Source organism: Rhinolophus hipposideros (assembly GCF_964194185.1).
Source record: "Rhinolophus hipposideros genome assembly, chromosome: 6".
Lineage (NCBI taxonomy): Eukaryota > Metazoa > Chordata > Mammalia > Chiroptera > Rhinolophidae > Rhinolophus > Rhinolophus hipposideros.
Window position 1 is genome coordinate 9,474,272 of NC_138052.1, and position 16,283 is coordinate 9,490,554.

General features: G+C 40.4%; 1 protein-coding gene across 8 annotated transcripts in view; it reads right to left on the minus strand.

The window, feature by feature from the left end:
* The window catches only part of EPB41L5 (erythrocyte membrane protein band 4.1 like 5), a 132,132-nt gene extending 117,865 nt beyond the window's left edge, over window positions 1–14,267 (minus strand). For 3 of the 8 annotated variants that reach the window (XR_013993546.1, XM_081052014.1, XM_081052017.1), the window contains exons 1-2: window positions 13,577–13,750; window positions 7,169–7,355 (exon numbers count right to left, since the gene is read on the minus strand). Coding sequence is in view for 6 of the 8 variants with exons in the window: in XM_081052014.1 (XP_080908140.1) it covers window positions 7,169–7,348 (180 nt within the window). In the remaining 2 variants the exon portion in view is untranslated. Of the gene's footprint in view, window positions 1–7,168; window positions 7,356–10,977; window positions 11,044–13,576; window positions 13,757–14,084 lie in introns of those variants that run through there. The other 5 variants (XM_081052015.1, XM_081052018.1, XR_013993545.1 and 2 more) reach the window with 5 other exon arrangements.
* Between the last annotated feature and the right edge of the window lie 2,016 nt (window positions 14,268–16,283).

Below are 16,283 nucleotides of genomic sequence, written 5' to 3' on the forward strand. Positions count from 1 at the left end.
CTTTTTCAATCATCATCCCAATCAGAAACTCTACACATTAAACAACCACTCCTCACAACCCTCTCCTCAACCCGATAACCTCTTTCTTACTTTCACCCACTGAATGTGTTAGCACCTTTGTGGAAAATCATTTGACTATATTATTTGTGGGTTTATTTCTAGACTCTTTATGCTGTTCCATTGTCTATATGTCTGCATGTATACCAGAACCACACTATTTTGATTACTATATAGCTTTGTAGTAAATTTTGAAATGAAATGAGTCCAACTTTTTTTTCTTTTTCAAGACTGTTTTGGCTATTTGGAATCCTATGAAATTTCATGTGAATTTTAGGATGGACTTTCCTATGTCCATAAAAAACTTGGAATTTGGTAGAAATTACACTGAATCTATAGATGACTTTGGGTGGTACTATCTTAACAATATTAAGTCTTCCAATCCATGAAAATAGGATACCTTACCATTTATTTAGATATTCTTTCATTTCTCTCTGCAATGTTTTGTAGTTTTCAGTGTACAGGCATACCTCAGAGATATGGTTTCAGACCCCCGCAGTAAAGCAAGTATCACAAAAAAGCGAGTATCACAATAGAGCGAGTTACATGAATTTTTTGGTTTTTTAGAGCATATAAATGTTTACACTATAATGTAGTCTATTAAATGTGCAATAGCATTATGTCTAAAAAACAATTTATGTACCTTAATTAAAAAACACTTTATTGCTAAAAGACACTAACATCATATGAGCCCTCAGTGAGTTGTACTCTTTTTGCTGGTGCAGGTGGTTTCTAAACAAACCTTCATTTGTTTAAAAAAAAAAAAAGGCACTATCTATGAAGCGCAATAAAGTGAAGCACAATAAAACAAGGTACGGCTATACTAAGTGTTTTCCCACCTTGATTACATTTATTCCTTTTTATTCCCCTTGATACTGTTGTAAATGGATTTTCTTAATTTGTTTTGAATTGTTCATTGCTAGTGTCTAGAAGTACAACTGATTTTTTTTTGGTTGATAATATACCCTGCAGCATTCCTAGACTCATTTATTAGCTCTAATAGTTTTTTTATTGTATATGTGTGAGGGTGGGAATCTTCAGGATTTTCTAATTATAGGATGATGTCATCTTGAACAGAGAGAATCTTATTCTTCCTTTAGAATGTGGATGTCTATTATTTCTTTTTCTGACTAATGGCTCTGGCTACAAATTCTAATACTCTGCTAAACAGAAGTGATGAAAGCAGGCATCCTTGCTTTATTCCTTATCATAGGGGGAAAGGAACTTCTACTGTTCCAGAATTTTTCTCTTATGCTTCCTATTTTGTAGTTTCTTTCCTCCTACAGAAAAAGTTCATATACATGACCTTCCAACTCCCTAGTTTGTCCTTTATCTTAATTCATATTAACTTTATCCCATTGAATGTATTATTATACTTTTCATACCTAAGTTTTCCACTTGGTCCTTTTAAGTAATTTTTATTACTTAATTTTGCTAAAATATTGCTAAAAATTAGCAATATTGCTAAATTTAGCAATATTGCTAAAAATATTGCTAATATTTTCCCTTATATTTTAGAAATGTTATTAGACTTTTTTCCCATCTGTCTTTGCATCTAGTGCTATCTGCAATACAGTTTGAGATCTTTTGTCATTTGACTTTTGGAATGCTTGTGCATCTGTCTCCTTATTTTGGCCATATTCATTGGGAATGAGTTACTTTCTGTGGATCACCAGAACTAGAGAAAGAGCTCAACCTAAGTCTGTATCAGCTCCACTCAGCTCTGAGAAATCAGTAGGGAAGAATTAAAAAAAACAGTTAATCACTTCCCATTCAACAAACAACTCCTCAGGTCAGCAATCCATTACCAAGGGAAAAGTAAAATAACATTGGGAAGGATACATTTCTTTTATTATAATTTACCACTCCTGAAGCGTTTAACAAAAGAGGGGTAGGGAATTTTAGGGGTGAGGAATTTTAGAGGGAGGGAACTTTAGGGGGAAGCATCATTTTTGAGGACACTTGCACCCACTGCCTGAGTAACTGTTATCACCCCAGTCAGTCAGGGGGCAGATACTAATTATCAAGGCAACAATGGGCATGTTAGGATCAAGACCTGGATTCAAATGGCTGCGACCCACCCCCACCCCAATTATACTTCCACGACCCCCCTAACCCGCCTCCACAGCTGCTGCCACCACTGGGAGCAAGTGCGCATGCACACACACACACCCCCCCCCCCCCCCCCGCCAGTGCCAACACTCTTTCCCTGGGACTTTCTAATTGTTCTTTTTATTTATTTGATTTTATGATCTTTCCTTCAGGGGTTAATCTTGGGGGAGGAAGCCAGCAGCTGGCTTATTCCAAGAACAGAAAGTTCAATGGCTAAAGTAAAGGGAACAAGAGAAAAAATCAACAACAATGTGATAGAAATCAGCAAAAGACCATGAAATCTTAAACTCACATAGGCAAATAAGACAAATTCAATATTTGAACATATTTGTTCTATTAACATGAAAAAAAAAAGAAATACAGACCAAGGAAGGGAAGAGACAGATTTATTATACTGGAAATGATAAAGAAAACTTTTGGTTTTAAATCATACTTGTAATAACTAAGTCACAAAGCCCTGCTAACAAACTTAAACAGCAAATAGCAATTATGCAAAACTTTGTAAATGGCAATGACCCTAAAAGGAACACAAAATATTTCTAAATTAGCAGAAAGCCACAGAAATCATCTGCAGCATTCACTTATCTCGTACCAAACTTACATACTTCCATTACCTTAATTCTAAGGTACATTCCGAGAATCAATCTCCTATTTCCTCAACATTCTTTATTTGCTTCAAGACTAAAGGGAAGCACGACTTTTAAAAAAATTATTCTTATCCTTACTCTGCCAAAGCATCATTCGCCAGCCTCTTGAAACAAGACAGTTGTGTTCAGAGAAAACAAATAATGGACTTCTTCCAACTGGGGAGCTGCCTCCTCAGAATAAAACACTTCTCACGGTTATGTACTGACTCCTTAATAGAGGCAAACTGAAGGCCAACCAATAATGAATGCAAGGCATTTGCAAGATCCTGATGCCAATAATGCTCAATTTAACAGAAATCTGACATTTCAACAGAAAATCTCTCAAAACACTTGAGAACAACCAGTTTTCCAAAGCAGATGCACTTTTAAAGTGGTGCAAGAGGATTCAGATTTCTCCACATCTTCACCAACACTTGCTATTATCTGACATTTTTATTTTAGCTTCCTAGTAAGTAATATATCGTTGTGGTTTTAATGCATTTCCTGGTGACTAATGATGACGAGGATCTTCTTATGTGCTTATTGGTAATTTGTATATCCTATTTGGACAAATGTCCATTTAGATCCTTTACCCATTTTTACATTGGGTAATTTGTCTTTTTATTACTGTGTTAAAACAGTTCTTTATATATTCCAGATACAAGTGCTTATTAGATACATAATCATGCAAATACTTTCTCCCATTTTGTGAAAGTGTTCACTTTCTTGATGGTGTCCTTTGAGGTGCAAAAGTTTTTAATTTTGATAAAGGCTAATTTATTTTTCCTTTTGCTGTTCATGTTTTTGGTGACATATCCAAGAAACTGGTGCCAAATCCAAGGTCATGAAAATTTATCCCTGTATTTTCTTCTTCCTGAGAGTTTTATAGTCTTAGCTCTTCTGCTTAAGTCTTTGATTTATTGAGTTAATTTTTATATATGGTGTAGGTAAGGTTTCACCTTCAATCTTTTGCATGTGGCTACCCAGTTCTGCCAGCAACACTTGTTGAAAAAATTATTTCTGTCCCCCAGCGAACGGTTCTGGCGCCCTTGCCAAATATCAAATGACAGACATATGGCTGTATTTCCGGTTTCTCTATCCTGCTCCACTGATCTATATGTATCGATCCTTGTGCCGGCAGCACACCACTGCTTTACAGGAAGTCTTAAAACTGGGAAGTGTGAGTCCTGCTACTTTGTTCTTTTTCAATATTGTTTCGGCTACAATATTGTTTTGGGTTCCCTGCAATTCCATATAAATTTTACAATCAGCTTGTCAATCTCTACAAATAAGTCACCTTGTATTTTACTGGGGAATATGTTGAATCTGTAGATTTTTTTTTTCTTTAAAGATTTTATTGGGGAAGGGGAACAGGACTTTATTGGGCAACAGTGTGTACTTCCAGGCCTTTTTTTCCAAGTCAAGTTGTTGTCTTTTCAATCTTAGCTGGGGAGGGTACCTTTGTGGGAGTCGAAACCGGCAACCTTGTGGTTGAGAGGATGCATTCCAACCAACTGAGCCATCCAACCAACTGAGCCATCCGGGAGCTCAGCGGCAGCTCAGCTCAAGGTGCCGTGTTCAATCTTAGTCGCAGGGGGCGCTGCCCACCATCCCTTGTGGGACTCGAGGAATTGAACTGGCAACCTTGTGGTTGAGAGCCCACTGGCCCATGTGGGAATCGAACCGGCAGCCTTTGGAGTTAGGAGCATGGAGCTCCAACCGCCTGAGACACTGGGCCGGCCCCTGTAGTTTTGGGTGTATTGCCCTCTTTTGGGTGTACTGCCTGCCCTCTTAACAATTTGTGAACATGATGTTTTTTCTTTTATTTAAAGGTATAACTATACGTGGTTTATATAATAAAAAGACTTCAGCATCTATAGCAGCAAAGTAGGTATATAAAATTATCTATTGGTTAATCAAATATTTCCTATTAAAACATAGGAGATGCAGAATTTTATAAGACAGACTATTTACTAAACACTAATAAACTCATAAATCAAAGGAGTTAATGTGACTAACAATTGTCACCCCAATAAATTTTTTAAAAAAGGGAATTAATGTGGCATTTCAAAGGGAAAATTTTAAACCAGATAGAAATTTCTACCTGATGCCTTTATCATTCACTGAAAGGCATTCTCACCATTAGTTCTTTTAAAAAAAGAAAAGGAAGCAGAGTTTTAAATCCCTCCCCCAATATTTTGAGAAAAAGGAAAATTGAAAGAAAAGCAGTAAGAAGAAAATGACCATTACTACTTTTACATGTTAATTTCAAGTCCACAGATTTAAATTACTCTATTTAATCAGAAATAATCCCTTACATATTGCCTGGGCAATCATAGTTGCACGCTGGCTTGCAACAATCACTAGTAACCCCAATCCTAATGGGAAATGAGTATGTGCTTCCTTCAATTTCCAAAATCATTTCTAAATCTTCTCAGAATCACTAGACTGGTTGAGAAGCAAAATCAGAAAAAGGGAAAACCTTTTCTTCTCAGAAATTAATATTCCTCTGGCCTATTTTTTTCTTTAGTAAGGCAGTTTAGTTGGCGGGCCAATGACCATTTTATATCCATGCAAGCAGCTCGAGTTAGCTTACTAACTCTAGGATTTCACCTGCAGAGCTGAAAAGCCAATTGTTCTAGTTCCACAAAGAGTCAAATCTAAAACTTTTGGCTTTTTCACTACAATTGTCTGCATGAGGGAGGCCAGCTTGCATTTCTGGCCTTAATCAAGCATCACATACACCCTATCGAGCATACCAAGCATAGGAAACCATTCTATACCAGTCACTAGCCATTTGTTCCACTCCTTTAAAACATAGTGCTGTTTCTCCTCCACACTACACTGCCTTTTTTTAAAAAAAGCTCTTACAAATTCTACTTTCCTAGTATCAGCCTCTCCATCAACAACCCTGAGACTTCATACTTCAAACATTAGGTAATATGAAACTTCTTTCCAGTCTCTTACTCAGCAATCTCAAGCTTTTCACCACATATCTAATGATATTTTAATGGAATAGTACACAGAACTCTTAAGATACTTAACAAATAAATGAAATGAAAACTATCCTCACAAAGTATCACATATTGGAATGTCTAACAAACCCTTAAGAAGCCCTTACAGGAAGAAAATTAAAATGCCTCAAAGTCTTCCGGAGTCAACAACCCCAAAAATGTCCAGTCTAATGTAAAAAGATAATAGTCATAACAGTTATTAAAACATTTTAAGAAATCCTATGTCTTTAACTTTATATTCCATTATTTTAAAAACGTATAAGGTACATACCTAGTACATTCTAAGTTATTCAATGAATCAGAATAGTCATTTAAACAAACTATCCAATTCCCTAATCACTCACTCTGTGACTTTAAGGCTTTGCAGAGCTTATTCAATTATGCATTATTTCAGCACCCAGGCTATTGCTTCGCACAAAGACTTTTTTAAAGCTGCATTTTGGGTAAATTAGTGTGTACTAAAAAGAGTTTAAGGGGAGGGAAGACGTTGTTGAACATCCAATGATGATTACATAAAATCGCACATTTTACAGCTTAGTTATGGAAATCTTTTAACGCAGAACAAAGACATGAGAAAGAGATTGGCATTAGTAAATAGCTCAGAAAGAAACTCAACTGCCGCAAAGCCATATGCCTACCTTCCCCACCCCTCAAAAAAAAATGCCTGTAAGAAATAAGTTAACCCCTTTCAAATATATTGGATTGTTTCACATTATGAGTTAGAATCATTCATAACTGCAAAAAAATCTACCCAAAATTTGAATGTAATTATAACATCCTGTCTTGGAATAAAGATTACAGTGTATGAAAAATTTCCCCTGCAAACGACTTCGGGAGCAAAGAGATAGGCAGTCAGAGCTGAGGGATATGAAGAAAGCCCTTTTCCTCACTTCATGACAATTTCTGCACGCATACCAAACTGTGGAGGACGGATTTGTGTTAAGTGCGGAGTGTTTTAAGAAGTACAGAAAAGCACAGAGAAGTAAAAGTCTTACAGTATACATGTCAGTATTGTTCTGGTTCCCAAAGATTCTCATTGCTTTAATAGTTGCTCAATAAGTGTGGTAAGAAATCCACCACCGTACACTACATACTGCCATCATAAAGAACATAAACACACACACAAAGGACTCGCGCCATTAACTGCCGTATTATTTAAGTGTTTAGGTCACTGCCCGTAATTCCAGAGAAATACTATCATGCGGGTACCTCAGATTACCTGATTCAGGTACCTGTATGTTACCGGGCCTGACCCAGACTACCCTGTATTACCTACTTCCCCCGGGAAGATATCAAGTAGAAAGCGCAAGGAAAGTGACCTCACACAGCAGTATGTGCCTGTCGGCAAGCCCCACGTACCGGCAGATCCACACTGACGTCAGTACCATCCAGGAGGGACACCCGACACGTGATGACGGACTTAGAATCTCCCGCGGCAGGAATGTGCGTGGCGGCCCGCTGAGCTTCTCGGAGTCGTTCCTTCTCAGCATGCTTACGCATCGACCGACGCCCCAGTGTTCTGCGGAAGAAGCTCAGCATTTTGTCACTACAAAACCGGAGAGAAAAAGGTATCAGAAGACTCCCCACAATTTGCAGTCAGACAAACCGTGTTGTGTAGTAAACTCCTGTGGACATTCGTAGATTATTTAAAAGGGCCCCTGGTCAAGTAAATTTGAAAAAAATAATTATAACTGGCTACTTCCAAATTTTTAAAGACGTCATATAAAATAGAGCGATGACTTACAGCATTTCTAAACTTATTGGACTATTTTATACGGAGCTGATCTGGTAGGAGAGGGCAAACATTTATGAAGTTGATCAGGTCATCTGAATCAATAAATTATATGTAAAATGGCCATACATCCCTAAAAACCTGAGGAGATGATGCCATACATTAAAGGTATCCTTTGATAATAATAATCCTAAAAAGTTCCGTTTCTCTTCTGAGCTTTCGTAACAATACAAAAATAATCACCTATTTTAACTAAAATACAAATGTAATTAATTCAAATATAAGTTTTTATCAAATATTCTATTATTACTTACAGATTTTAAATTACTACTTAATACAAATGATTCTTTATAACATCTAATAATTGTTACTTCTTTCCTTATCTCTATTCAGAACATTAAGGTTAATCAAAATAATTAAAATAGGTATTAGTAATTTTAAAAATACAGCACCCATAAAATGGAAATACCATAAAAACTATCTTGCTATCCTATTTAAATTTACAAACCTACAAGTTTGAGAAAAATAAGTACATATAACTAAGTCAACAAATAAACAAACAAAAAAAACCAATTATTAATTCCAGAGAAAACGAGAAGTGCAGAAAAGGGAAAGTAATCACACTACACTACATGACTCAACTAATAGTTTAGTCACAATACTATAAACAGCACCTATTGACCTAACTAGATCTATAAAGTAACTGTAACTGAGTGAAGGTGTGTAATATAGGTATAGGTGGAGAACTAATTCCTCATCTTGCCTAGTAGGCATTCAACAGATAATTCCTAAAACTAAAAATTAAGAAGCAACAATAAGAACGTTATTTAAAATGTGACTGGTTGCCTTGAGGCTAGAGCAAAATTCAGAATAGTGCTGATTTTCAAAAGAAGCCTTCCCATTAGACGATTCCTTCAAGTAGATACATTTACAAACTTGATAAAAGTAAAAGCTAATTTAAAATAAATACTATCACAAAAATAAACGTCTATAAATTAAAGGTTATTGTACACATATTACAAGTATGGATATTCCTAAATAATTAGGTAAAATAGCAAAGCCATAATACTTGTCATTTATATGTTCACTGCTTAGATCCTAATTTTAGATAGCTTTTTAAGTTTACAAAGCACTCATACATAACATCTGGCCCCAGTCTCTACCTCTCCAGGTTTATTTTCAGGCACTGCTCCCTTTGCACCTTGCTATCCAGTCTCATTTCAGCTGCCTACGAAAGGTCATACTTGTTATCCCAGACTTCGAAGGCCTTTATGTCACAGACTCCCTCCTGATTCCTTTTAATTTAACTCCACCTGTATCTCTCCTGAGAAACAGTTCCACTGAACCTTGAAAATATTTTAGTTTCACTAATCAGATTTTAATTATTCATTTACATGTCTGTCTGCTTTACTGTAAGCCCCTTGAGGAAATAATTCCTACCCAGCACATTTCATCATCAAGTGCAACAAATGTTTACTAAATAACCTTACTTGTTCCTCAGAAAAACTCCCCGAAGTATTGTCTTATTTTCATGACAAGGGTCAAAGAAATTAAACAATTAATTGGCCAAGTCCATTATTTAGTAAATAGTGAAGAAAGGGGTTCAAACTCTGATTTCCTGACTCCAAATTTGGTCTTTATTACATCATAGCACCATTCATGTAAAACTCACATTTCAGAGATAAGAAAGGAATTATCAAAGGCCACAGCTAAAAAGAAGCTGAATGAAAATACAAACAAAACATACATGAATTTATTTTCTTTAAAATTCAGCTTATTCAACAAATAGCAAGGGGGGAAATCAATAGATGCAAAGGAAACTACAGATTAAAAGAGACTTAAAATGGGAATCAAACGTGTGCGTGCACCTATTTTAGACCCTAATTCAAATCAACTTTGCTTTAAGTTGTCAGATGTTATCACTGGGGGAAGCTAGGTGAAAAGTATAATGGGTTCGCTGTACTATTATTACAACTTCTACGTAAGATTAAAATTATTTCAAAATAAAAAATTGTAACTAACACATTTATCATTAATGTATTAGGCTGGTACAAAAGCAATTGTGGTTTAAAAGGTTAAAAACAATTGCAAAAACTGCAATTACTTTTGTACCAACCTAATATATAACTTATAACAAGTCTTGCATAACCAGTTGATGCTTTAAACTAGATGCATTTATTAATAAAAAAGCTGAAAAGTTAAAACACCAACATAGTCAAAAATAATTCAATAGCTATCTAAATTGAGGACTATATCCTCATTTTACAAACATGCATATTCCTATGTAATTATGTAAACTAGCAAAGCCATGACCATTGACTTTTGAACTTCCCAATGATATAAATTACACACACACACATTTGAACACTGACTGGACTATTTATGATAATTTATAATAATAATAATATAATATAATAATTTATGATAATTTATGATAGGAATAAATTAATGCCATTTTTATTCTAGGTAAAACAGTGGTATTAAAGATAAGTTTTAAAAAAGTCCTTATCTTTTGAAAATACACACTGAAATATTTATGAAAGAAATGATGTGATGTCTAGTATTTGCATCCAAATAATACAAGGGAGCTAAGTGGGAATAGAGATGAAACAATTGGCCAGATAACTATTAAAGCTGGATGATGGGTACATGGGGGATTATTATACTCTTCTGACTACTTCTGTATATGTTGCATTTTCCCATAATAAAAAAGTGTTTTTAAGGGAAAAAATGTTCTAAACGCACTACAACTTCGTGGTTCCTAGGAAACAAACTATAAAACAAGTTTTCTGATCTTCCGCTTATCCTACAACTTGAAAAGACTGACTCACTACACAAGGCAAGTTAACCTGCTAAGGAAAAACACAGCTTCTTTCAGATTTAGAATTTCAACAACTGTATTTTTAACTACAAAACCAATCCCACAAATAAGTTCTTTTTACAAAAAATATGAAACAAACTTACATGAAAATAAATTTCATGTAAGATTTAAAGTGAAAAAAAATGATTTAAAGTGAAAAAAATGAAAGATTTAAAGTGAAAAAAAAATGACTAAAGATTTAAAGATTTAAAGTGAAAAAAAATGAATACTAGATGGAAACAAATAGTATATTAGGGTAAAGGACTTTTAAACACTTTTTGGCAAAAAATTTTTTGTGAAGGATTACTATGCAGTTTAATAAAGAACTATCACAAATCATTATGAGAAACAACCAGACAGAGAAACAAGTGAGCAAGATATGAAGAAACAAGATCTAAAACGTGATATGCAAAGAAAATAATCACTACGCTGTTCAACTTCAACAGTAACCAAGGAAATCCAAATTTAAAAAATATACTGTCTGTCACGTAAAAGACTATAAAGGCAGCCAGTTGAAAAGGATATAGGAAAAACAATACACTGTTCTCTTTAGACACAAAATTTTAGTGTGCATACCCTTTCACTCAGCAATTCTGTTTCTGGTAGGATATCCTAAAGAAATAGTGCCACATATGCTTCCAGCTGTAGAAACAAGGAATTTTCAGGGCAGAATTAACTTAAGAAAAACTTAAATATGTCCATTAACATGCAAGTAGTTAAATTATGGTACGTACAATGGCATACAACACAGCTGTTTTTAAAATACAACTTAGACACAGAAAAACAAAATTCATAAATGAAAAATGAAATCAGAGAAAAATGAATACAGTTTTATCTCACATTGGGGTGGGAAACATATATACATATACACACTTACATCTTACACAAAGGACTAGAAGGACATGCAAACTGTTAAGTGATGTTATCTCTGGAGAGGGTCACGTGGAAGTACTTAAGTCGTCCACAATAAGAATATATGAACATGTCATAAGTTTTTAAAATTTACTGTTAAGAAGCTTTCCCATATTCACTCCCCCCCCCCTTAATGTTCTTCATGCTGTTGCAGATTTTTAGCAACCACAAATCTGATCCCTGTATAAAAATGTTTAATGGACTTGCTCCCTGACACAGCTCCTCCACCTGCCTGATCCTCCTTGGCAGCCCACTCCCAGCTGCTCCCTCTTCCCTAAGTACCCCTTCTGCTCAGTCCAAGAGTCTTTTTAAGTGCGGGGCCTTTTCTTCCCCTTAACTACTCCATTTTTCTGGAATGTTCTTTTTCTACTTCACCTCTCCCACACTTCCCCACCCTTTCCTACTTTACATGGCTAACTTCGGATTTCTGGTTGAAATGTCTTTTCCTTAGAAAAGCATTCCCAACTCCTAAGTCTAAATTAGGTGCTTCTTTTAGTACTCTTAGCCTTGTCTTTATGACATTTAATGAAACAATTAAATACCCAATTGTTTACTTTTTTACTGGGTACTTCCCTCCATCCCAAGACACAAGGAGAGAAACCTAATCTGACTCATTGACCACTATGACCTAGCTAGCACCACAATCTGCATATTAGGTGTGTAATAAATAATTTGTCTGACACTAAAATGATACAGTGGACTTTTTCGATGTTGGGTTCTTACGGTTTTTAAATTATTACTAGTTTTTAATCTAATTTTTCAGCAATGAACAAAAGGGTTTTCTTTACAATTATAAAAATACAAATTGCGTTTACTGCTTAACTGGGTTTTTTAATACATATCTAAAACTCAAACTTTTGTCATAAAATGTGTACACTCATACATGACAGGTGGCCACAATCTTTGGTAAGCCATTGCTTTTTAATACAGCAATATACCAATATGCAGCCAGTGCCATAAAGATATATTTTCCCAGTAATCCCAAAATATTTTTTCTGAGGCTGTAAGAAAATTTATTTGTAAGGCAATAATTCATCGTAAGTTATACTGTGTAACATATCGTTGTCTAATGGAGTTACCTATAAAAAGAAGAAAACGCTGCGAACTAGTTTGTACGCACACATAATCCAGTACGTTAGGAGGGTTCAGAAACCTGTTATGTTAGAAAGGGAGTCATGGGTACCTTTCTACTTCTTAAAAACTTTTGATGTTCATTTAAAATGACAAACGGTTGAAAAGACGTGGGTCTCCGCTGGGAAGCAGAAATGATGACTCGGTGACCCTCCAGATTGGGACAAACACGACTCCCGTTGGCGCGCCGGGGAACCCATCATTAGCACGCCCACTGCCACGGCGGGGCGGGAGGAGCCCGTCCACCTGGTCCTTCCGAGGTGCACCTTTGCCCCCCCATTCCCAAGTGGCTTCAGTTTTTTAGTCAAACGCAAAGTAGCTCCAAAAGGGAGCTCGGGTTTCCCCGTGAGCCCGTAACGCACACTCGGGGCTTGGTCTTCCCCGGACCTGCCGCGTCCACCCAGCTCGGCAGCCGGACGGCTAAGCCTCGCTCCCGCAGGTGCGGGGCGCCCGCCGCCGCTCCCCCCAGGCCGGCGACCACCCGGACCGTCCCATCCCCGGGCTACTGGGGAGCCAGACCCCGCCGGCCGCTCCCCTCCGGCCAGACCCCGCCGGCCGCTCCCCTCCGGCCAGCTCCCCTCCGGCCGCTCCGCCCCGGCCAGCTCCCCTCCGGCCAGACCCCTCCGGCCGCTCCCCTCCGGCCGCTCCCCTCCGGCCAGCTCCCCTCCGGCCGCTCCGCCCCGGCCAGCTCCCCTCCGGCCAGACCCCTCCGGCCGCTCCCCTCCGGCCAGCTCCCCTCCGGCCGCTCCCCTCCGGCCGCTCCCCTCCGGCCAGACCCCGCCGGCCAGCTCCCCTCCGGCCAGACCCCGCCGGCCGCTCCCCTCCGGCCAGCTCCCCTCCGGCCAGACCCCGCCGGCCAGCTCCCCTCCGGCCGCTCCGCCCCGGCCGCGCCGGGCAGTATCGCCCGAAACTCCGCGGCCCGACCCCATTGGCCGTCGCCGCCCCTCCCCTCTCGGCCAGTTGAGTCTTTCGCCGGCCCGAGCGGGAAGCTCCGGGCGGCCGGGGGGTCCCGGGGCCGGGCTGCACACCGGCTGCGAGCGCACAGCCCCGGGGCGGGCGACTGGGAGGCGAGCGGTGGTCGGAGCGGGCCGGGCGCGGGCAGGGCGGCCGGGCTGCTGGGCCTCGCGCTCACCTGGGCCGGACGGCGGAGCGGCCGCGACGAGCAGGGCGAGGCCCCCGGCGAGTGTGCGGAGGGGGCGGCTCCTCCGGAGATGCCCAGAAATGGCGGCCCGAGGCGCGCACCCACCCTCGGCGGCTCCCCCGAGGACCCCGGCGGCGCTCCGCCCCGCCCCTTAAACTCCCTCTGAGCCCCGCCCCGGAGGCGGGCGCAACGCTCTTAAAGGGGCAAGGACGCCGCCCCGGAAATGGCCCGCTTAGGTGAGACTCCGTTTAAAGGGGTGGTGCCGGCTCTGCCGACCGAGAAGCGGCGCCGGCGGCCCCGGGACCGCCGCTGATGCAACGCGAGCTGCGGACACGCAGCCGGGGCCGCAGACCTCCACGCTGAAGGGCATACAGGCCCGCAGCCGGCCTCAAAATTAGGCCCATCGCAAAGGCGGTTTAGCGGCGTCGGAGCCCAGCAGATGCCGCTACGTTTGTTCATGCATTCGTTCAAGACCTTAATTCATTCGGCAAATACTTACGACCCTTCTGTTAAAGGAATCATCATTCTATTGTAGTAGGCAGAAAGGCCATCAACAAATCCATTTGACAGGGTGATAAGTATCCTGGAGAAACACAAAGCAGGGAACGGGAAAGAGGGGGTTTCTGTTCGACATGCGTGGTCAGGAGGATCCTCTGTGACGAGGACACGGTTGTCCCCTCCTTCCCACGTTTAATTTGCGGCGGGGCCGACGGTGGGCCGGGCTGCGCGCCAGACGCCGGGTGCAGCACGGGTCAAGAGGACAGCCCAAAAATGCCTCCTGCAGCCTAAGTGCCCGCAGGAGAGACCAAGTAAATGAGATAAAGTAGTCCCACACTTACGTTGGGCATTGCTAAACACGAAAAAGGAAAAGGAAAGCAGGGACGAGGGCTAGGGAATAAGAGGGTGGTAACCTTGGATAGACCGGCTGGGTGAGAAGGAAGGTCTTGATCCGAAGGCGGTATTTGCATGGAGACCTGCAATAGACGAAGGAGAAGCCCTGGAGGTGTGGGGGAAGAGCCGCACATCCTTGGGAAGTGCTGGGCCGGGTCGGGGAAAGCCCGTGCAGCTGGGGGCGCGGGAGCACAGGGAGGGGCCTGGGCACAAGGCACAGAGGAGGGCGCGGCGGGTCTTGTGTGGCGCACGGTCTCGTTGCCCCGATCACAGCTCTCCGGGCTGTGGGGAAGCACTGGACGGTTAGGTGGGGAGCCCCTGACTGCAATGAGAAGAGGCAAATCTTCATTGAGCCCCTTCTGGGGAGCTGGCACCACCGTTTCTCCAGCATCCGAGTCGTAACAGTCTGGTTTGGCAGGGAGAGCTAGTCTCTGCTGCACATGGCGATGATGGCGATGGCCGGGGCAGCTCAGCAGCAGCTGGAGTTGCCAAAGTGGTGTCACTCATCTGTGGGGTGTCCCAGCTGGGGCGGCTGAAACAAACAGCTGAGCTCCGCTGGGGCCGCTCTCTCCAGCACGGTAATTGGGGTGGCTCAAGCCTCGGGAAGAGTGAAAACTGAAGCGCCAAGGCCTATTCAGGGAAATGCCCAGAAGTCACAGTGTCACTTCTGTTGCCTGTCACTGGTGAAGTTAAGTCACAAAGCCACGCCCATTTCAAGAGGGATGGAAACAAAATTCCACCTCTTTTTTTTTCCTTTGAAGAGTATTAGAGAAATTTTCTTTCTCTACTTCTTAAAAATAGCTTTACTGAGATGTGAGTCACATACAATACAATTCACCCATTTAAAGCATACACTTCAATGGTTTTTAGTATATCTACAAAGTTGTGCAACAGTTACTACAATCTAATTGTAGATCATTCCATCACCTCTCATGGAAAGAATAGCATGTGTGCAGAGATGGGAGGAATTGTTGCGGGTCATCTTTACATCTTTATCTCAATAAAAAAGCAATGATATGATGATAGGGAGGGAAGCAGTGGATATATAGATGAAATAAGAAAGGGCCATGGATTGAAGCTGGGTACATTAAATGATTGTATTTTATGTACCGGTTTTAATTTTTTTTCATAATAAAAAAATTTGAAATATTCTCTGGGTATTTATTTTTAAATACTATCTGGGTCATGTATCCCTTGGAAATCCTCATGTCCCCCCAATAGTCTGATTACTGCAGTTTGAAAACTACAATCTCGAGTGTCATCCCCTCAAGTCTATCAGGGCTGTCCCCCTCCAAGTATTATACATCTGAAAACTGTGTTGTCATTTATCTGTTTACTGATAAATAATGGAAGCATTTTCTGTCAATACTTATAAACCTACCTCATGGTGCTAAATTGTTGCATAGCACACAATTGTCTGGAGAAAATGTCTTCTTGTCCCCATATGCTCAATCATTTTTCCTATCTCCTGTCAAGTATGGGGTGGAGGGAGGTTGTGGATGAGGTGAGAAAAATAGGTTGAGGAAGATGGTTATAGCCTGAAGGAAATATGAAAACTTAAGGGAGGAAAAAAAAGGAAGCTGAGGACCAAGTCATAGGAAGTTGTCGGTGCTCCAATCAGGTAAGATTATTCCTAATAATAATTTATCACTTCCCCACATCCTCTCTCCCAGACATCCCTGTTTTGTGGTAAATTGGCCTGCTAATTGACTCCCACGAGAGACAGAGCTGACTCTCTCCGAACACAGCTGAATTAAGTAAAAATGCATTTGGTTGTAAGTAACAGAGAAATAATTCACAGTACTTA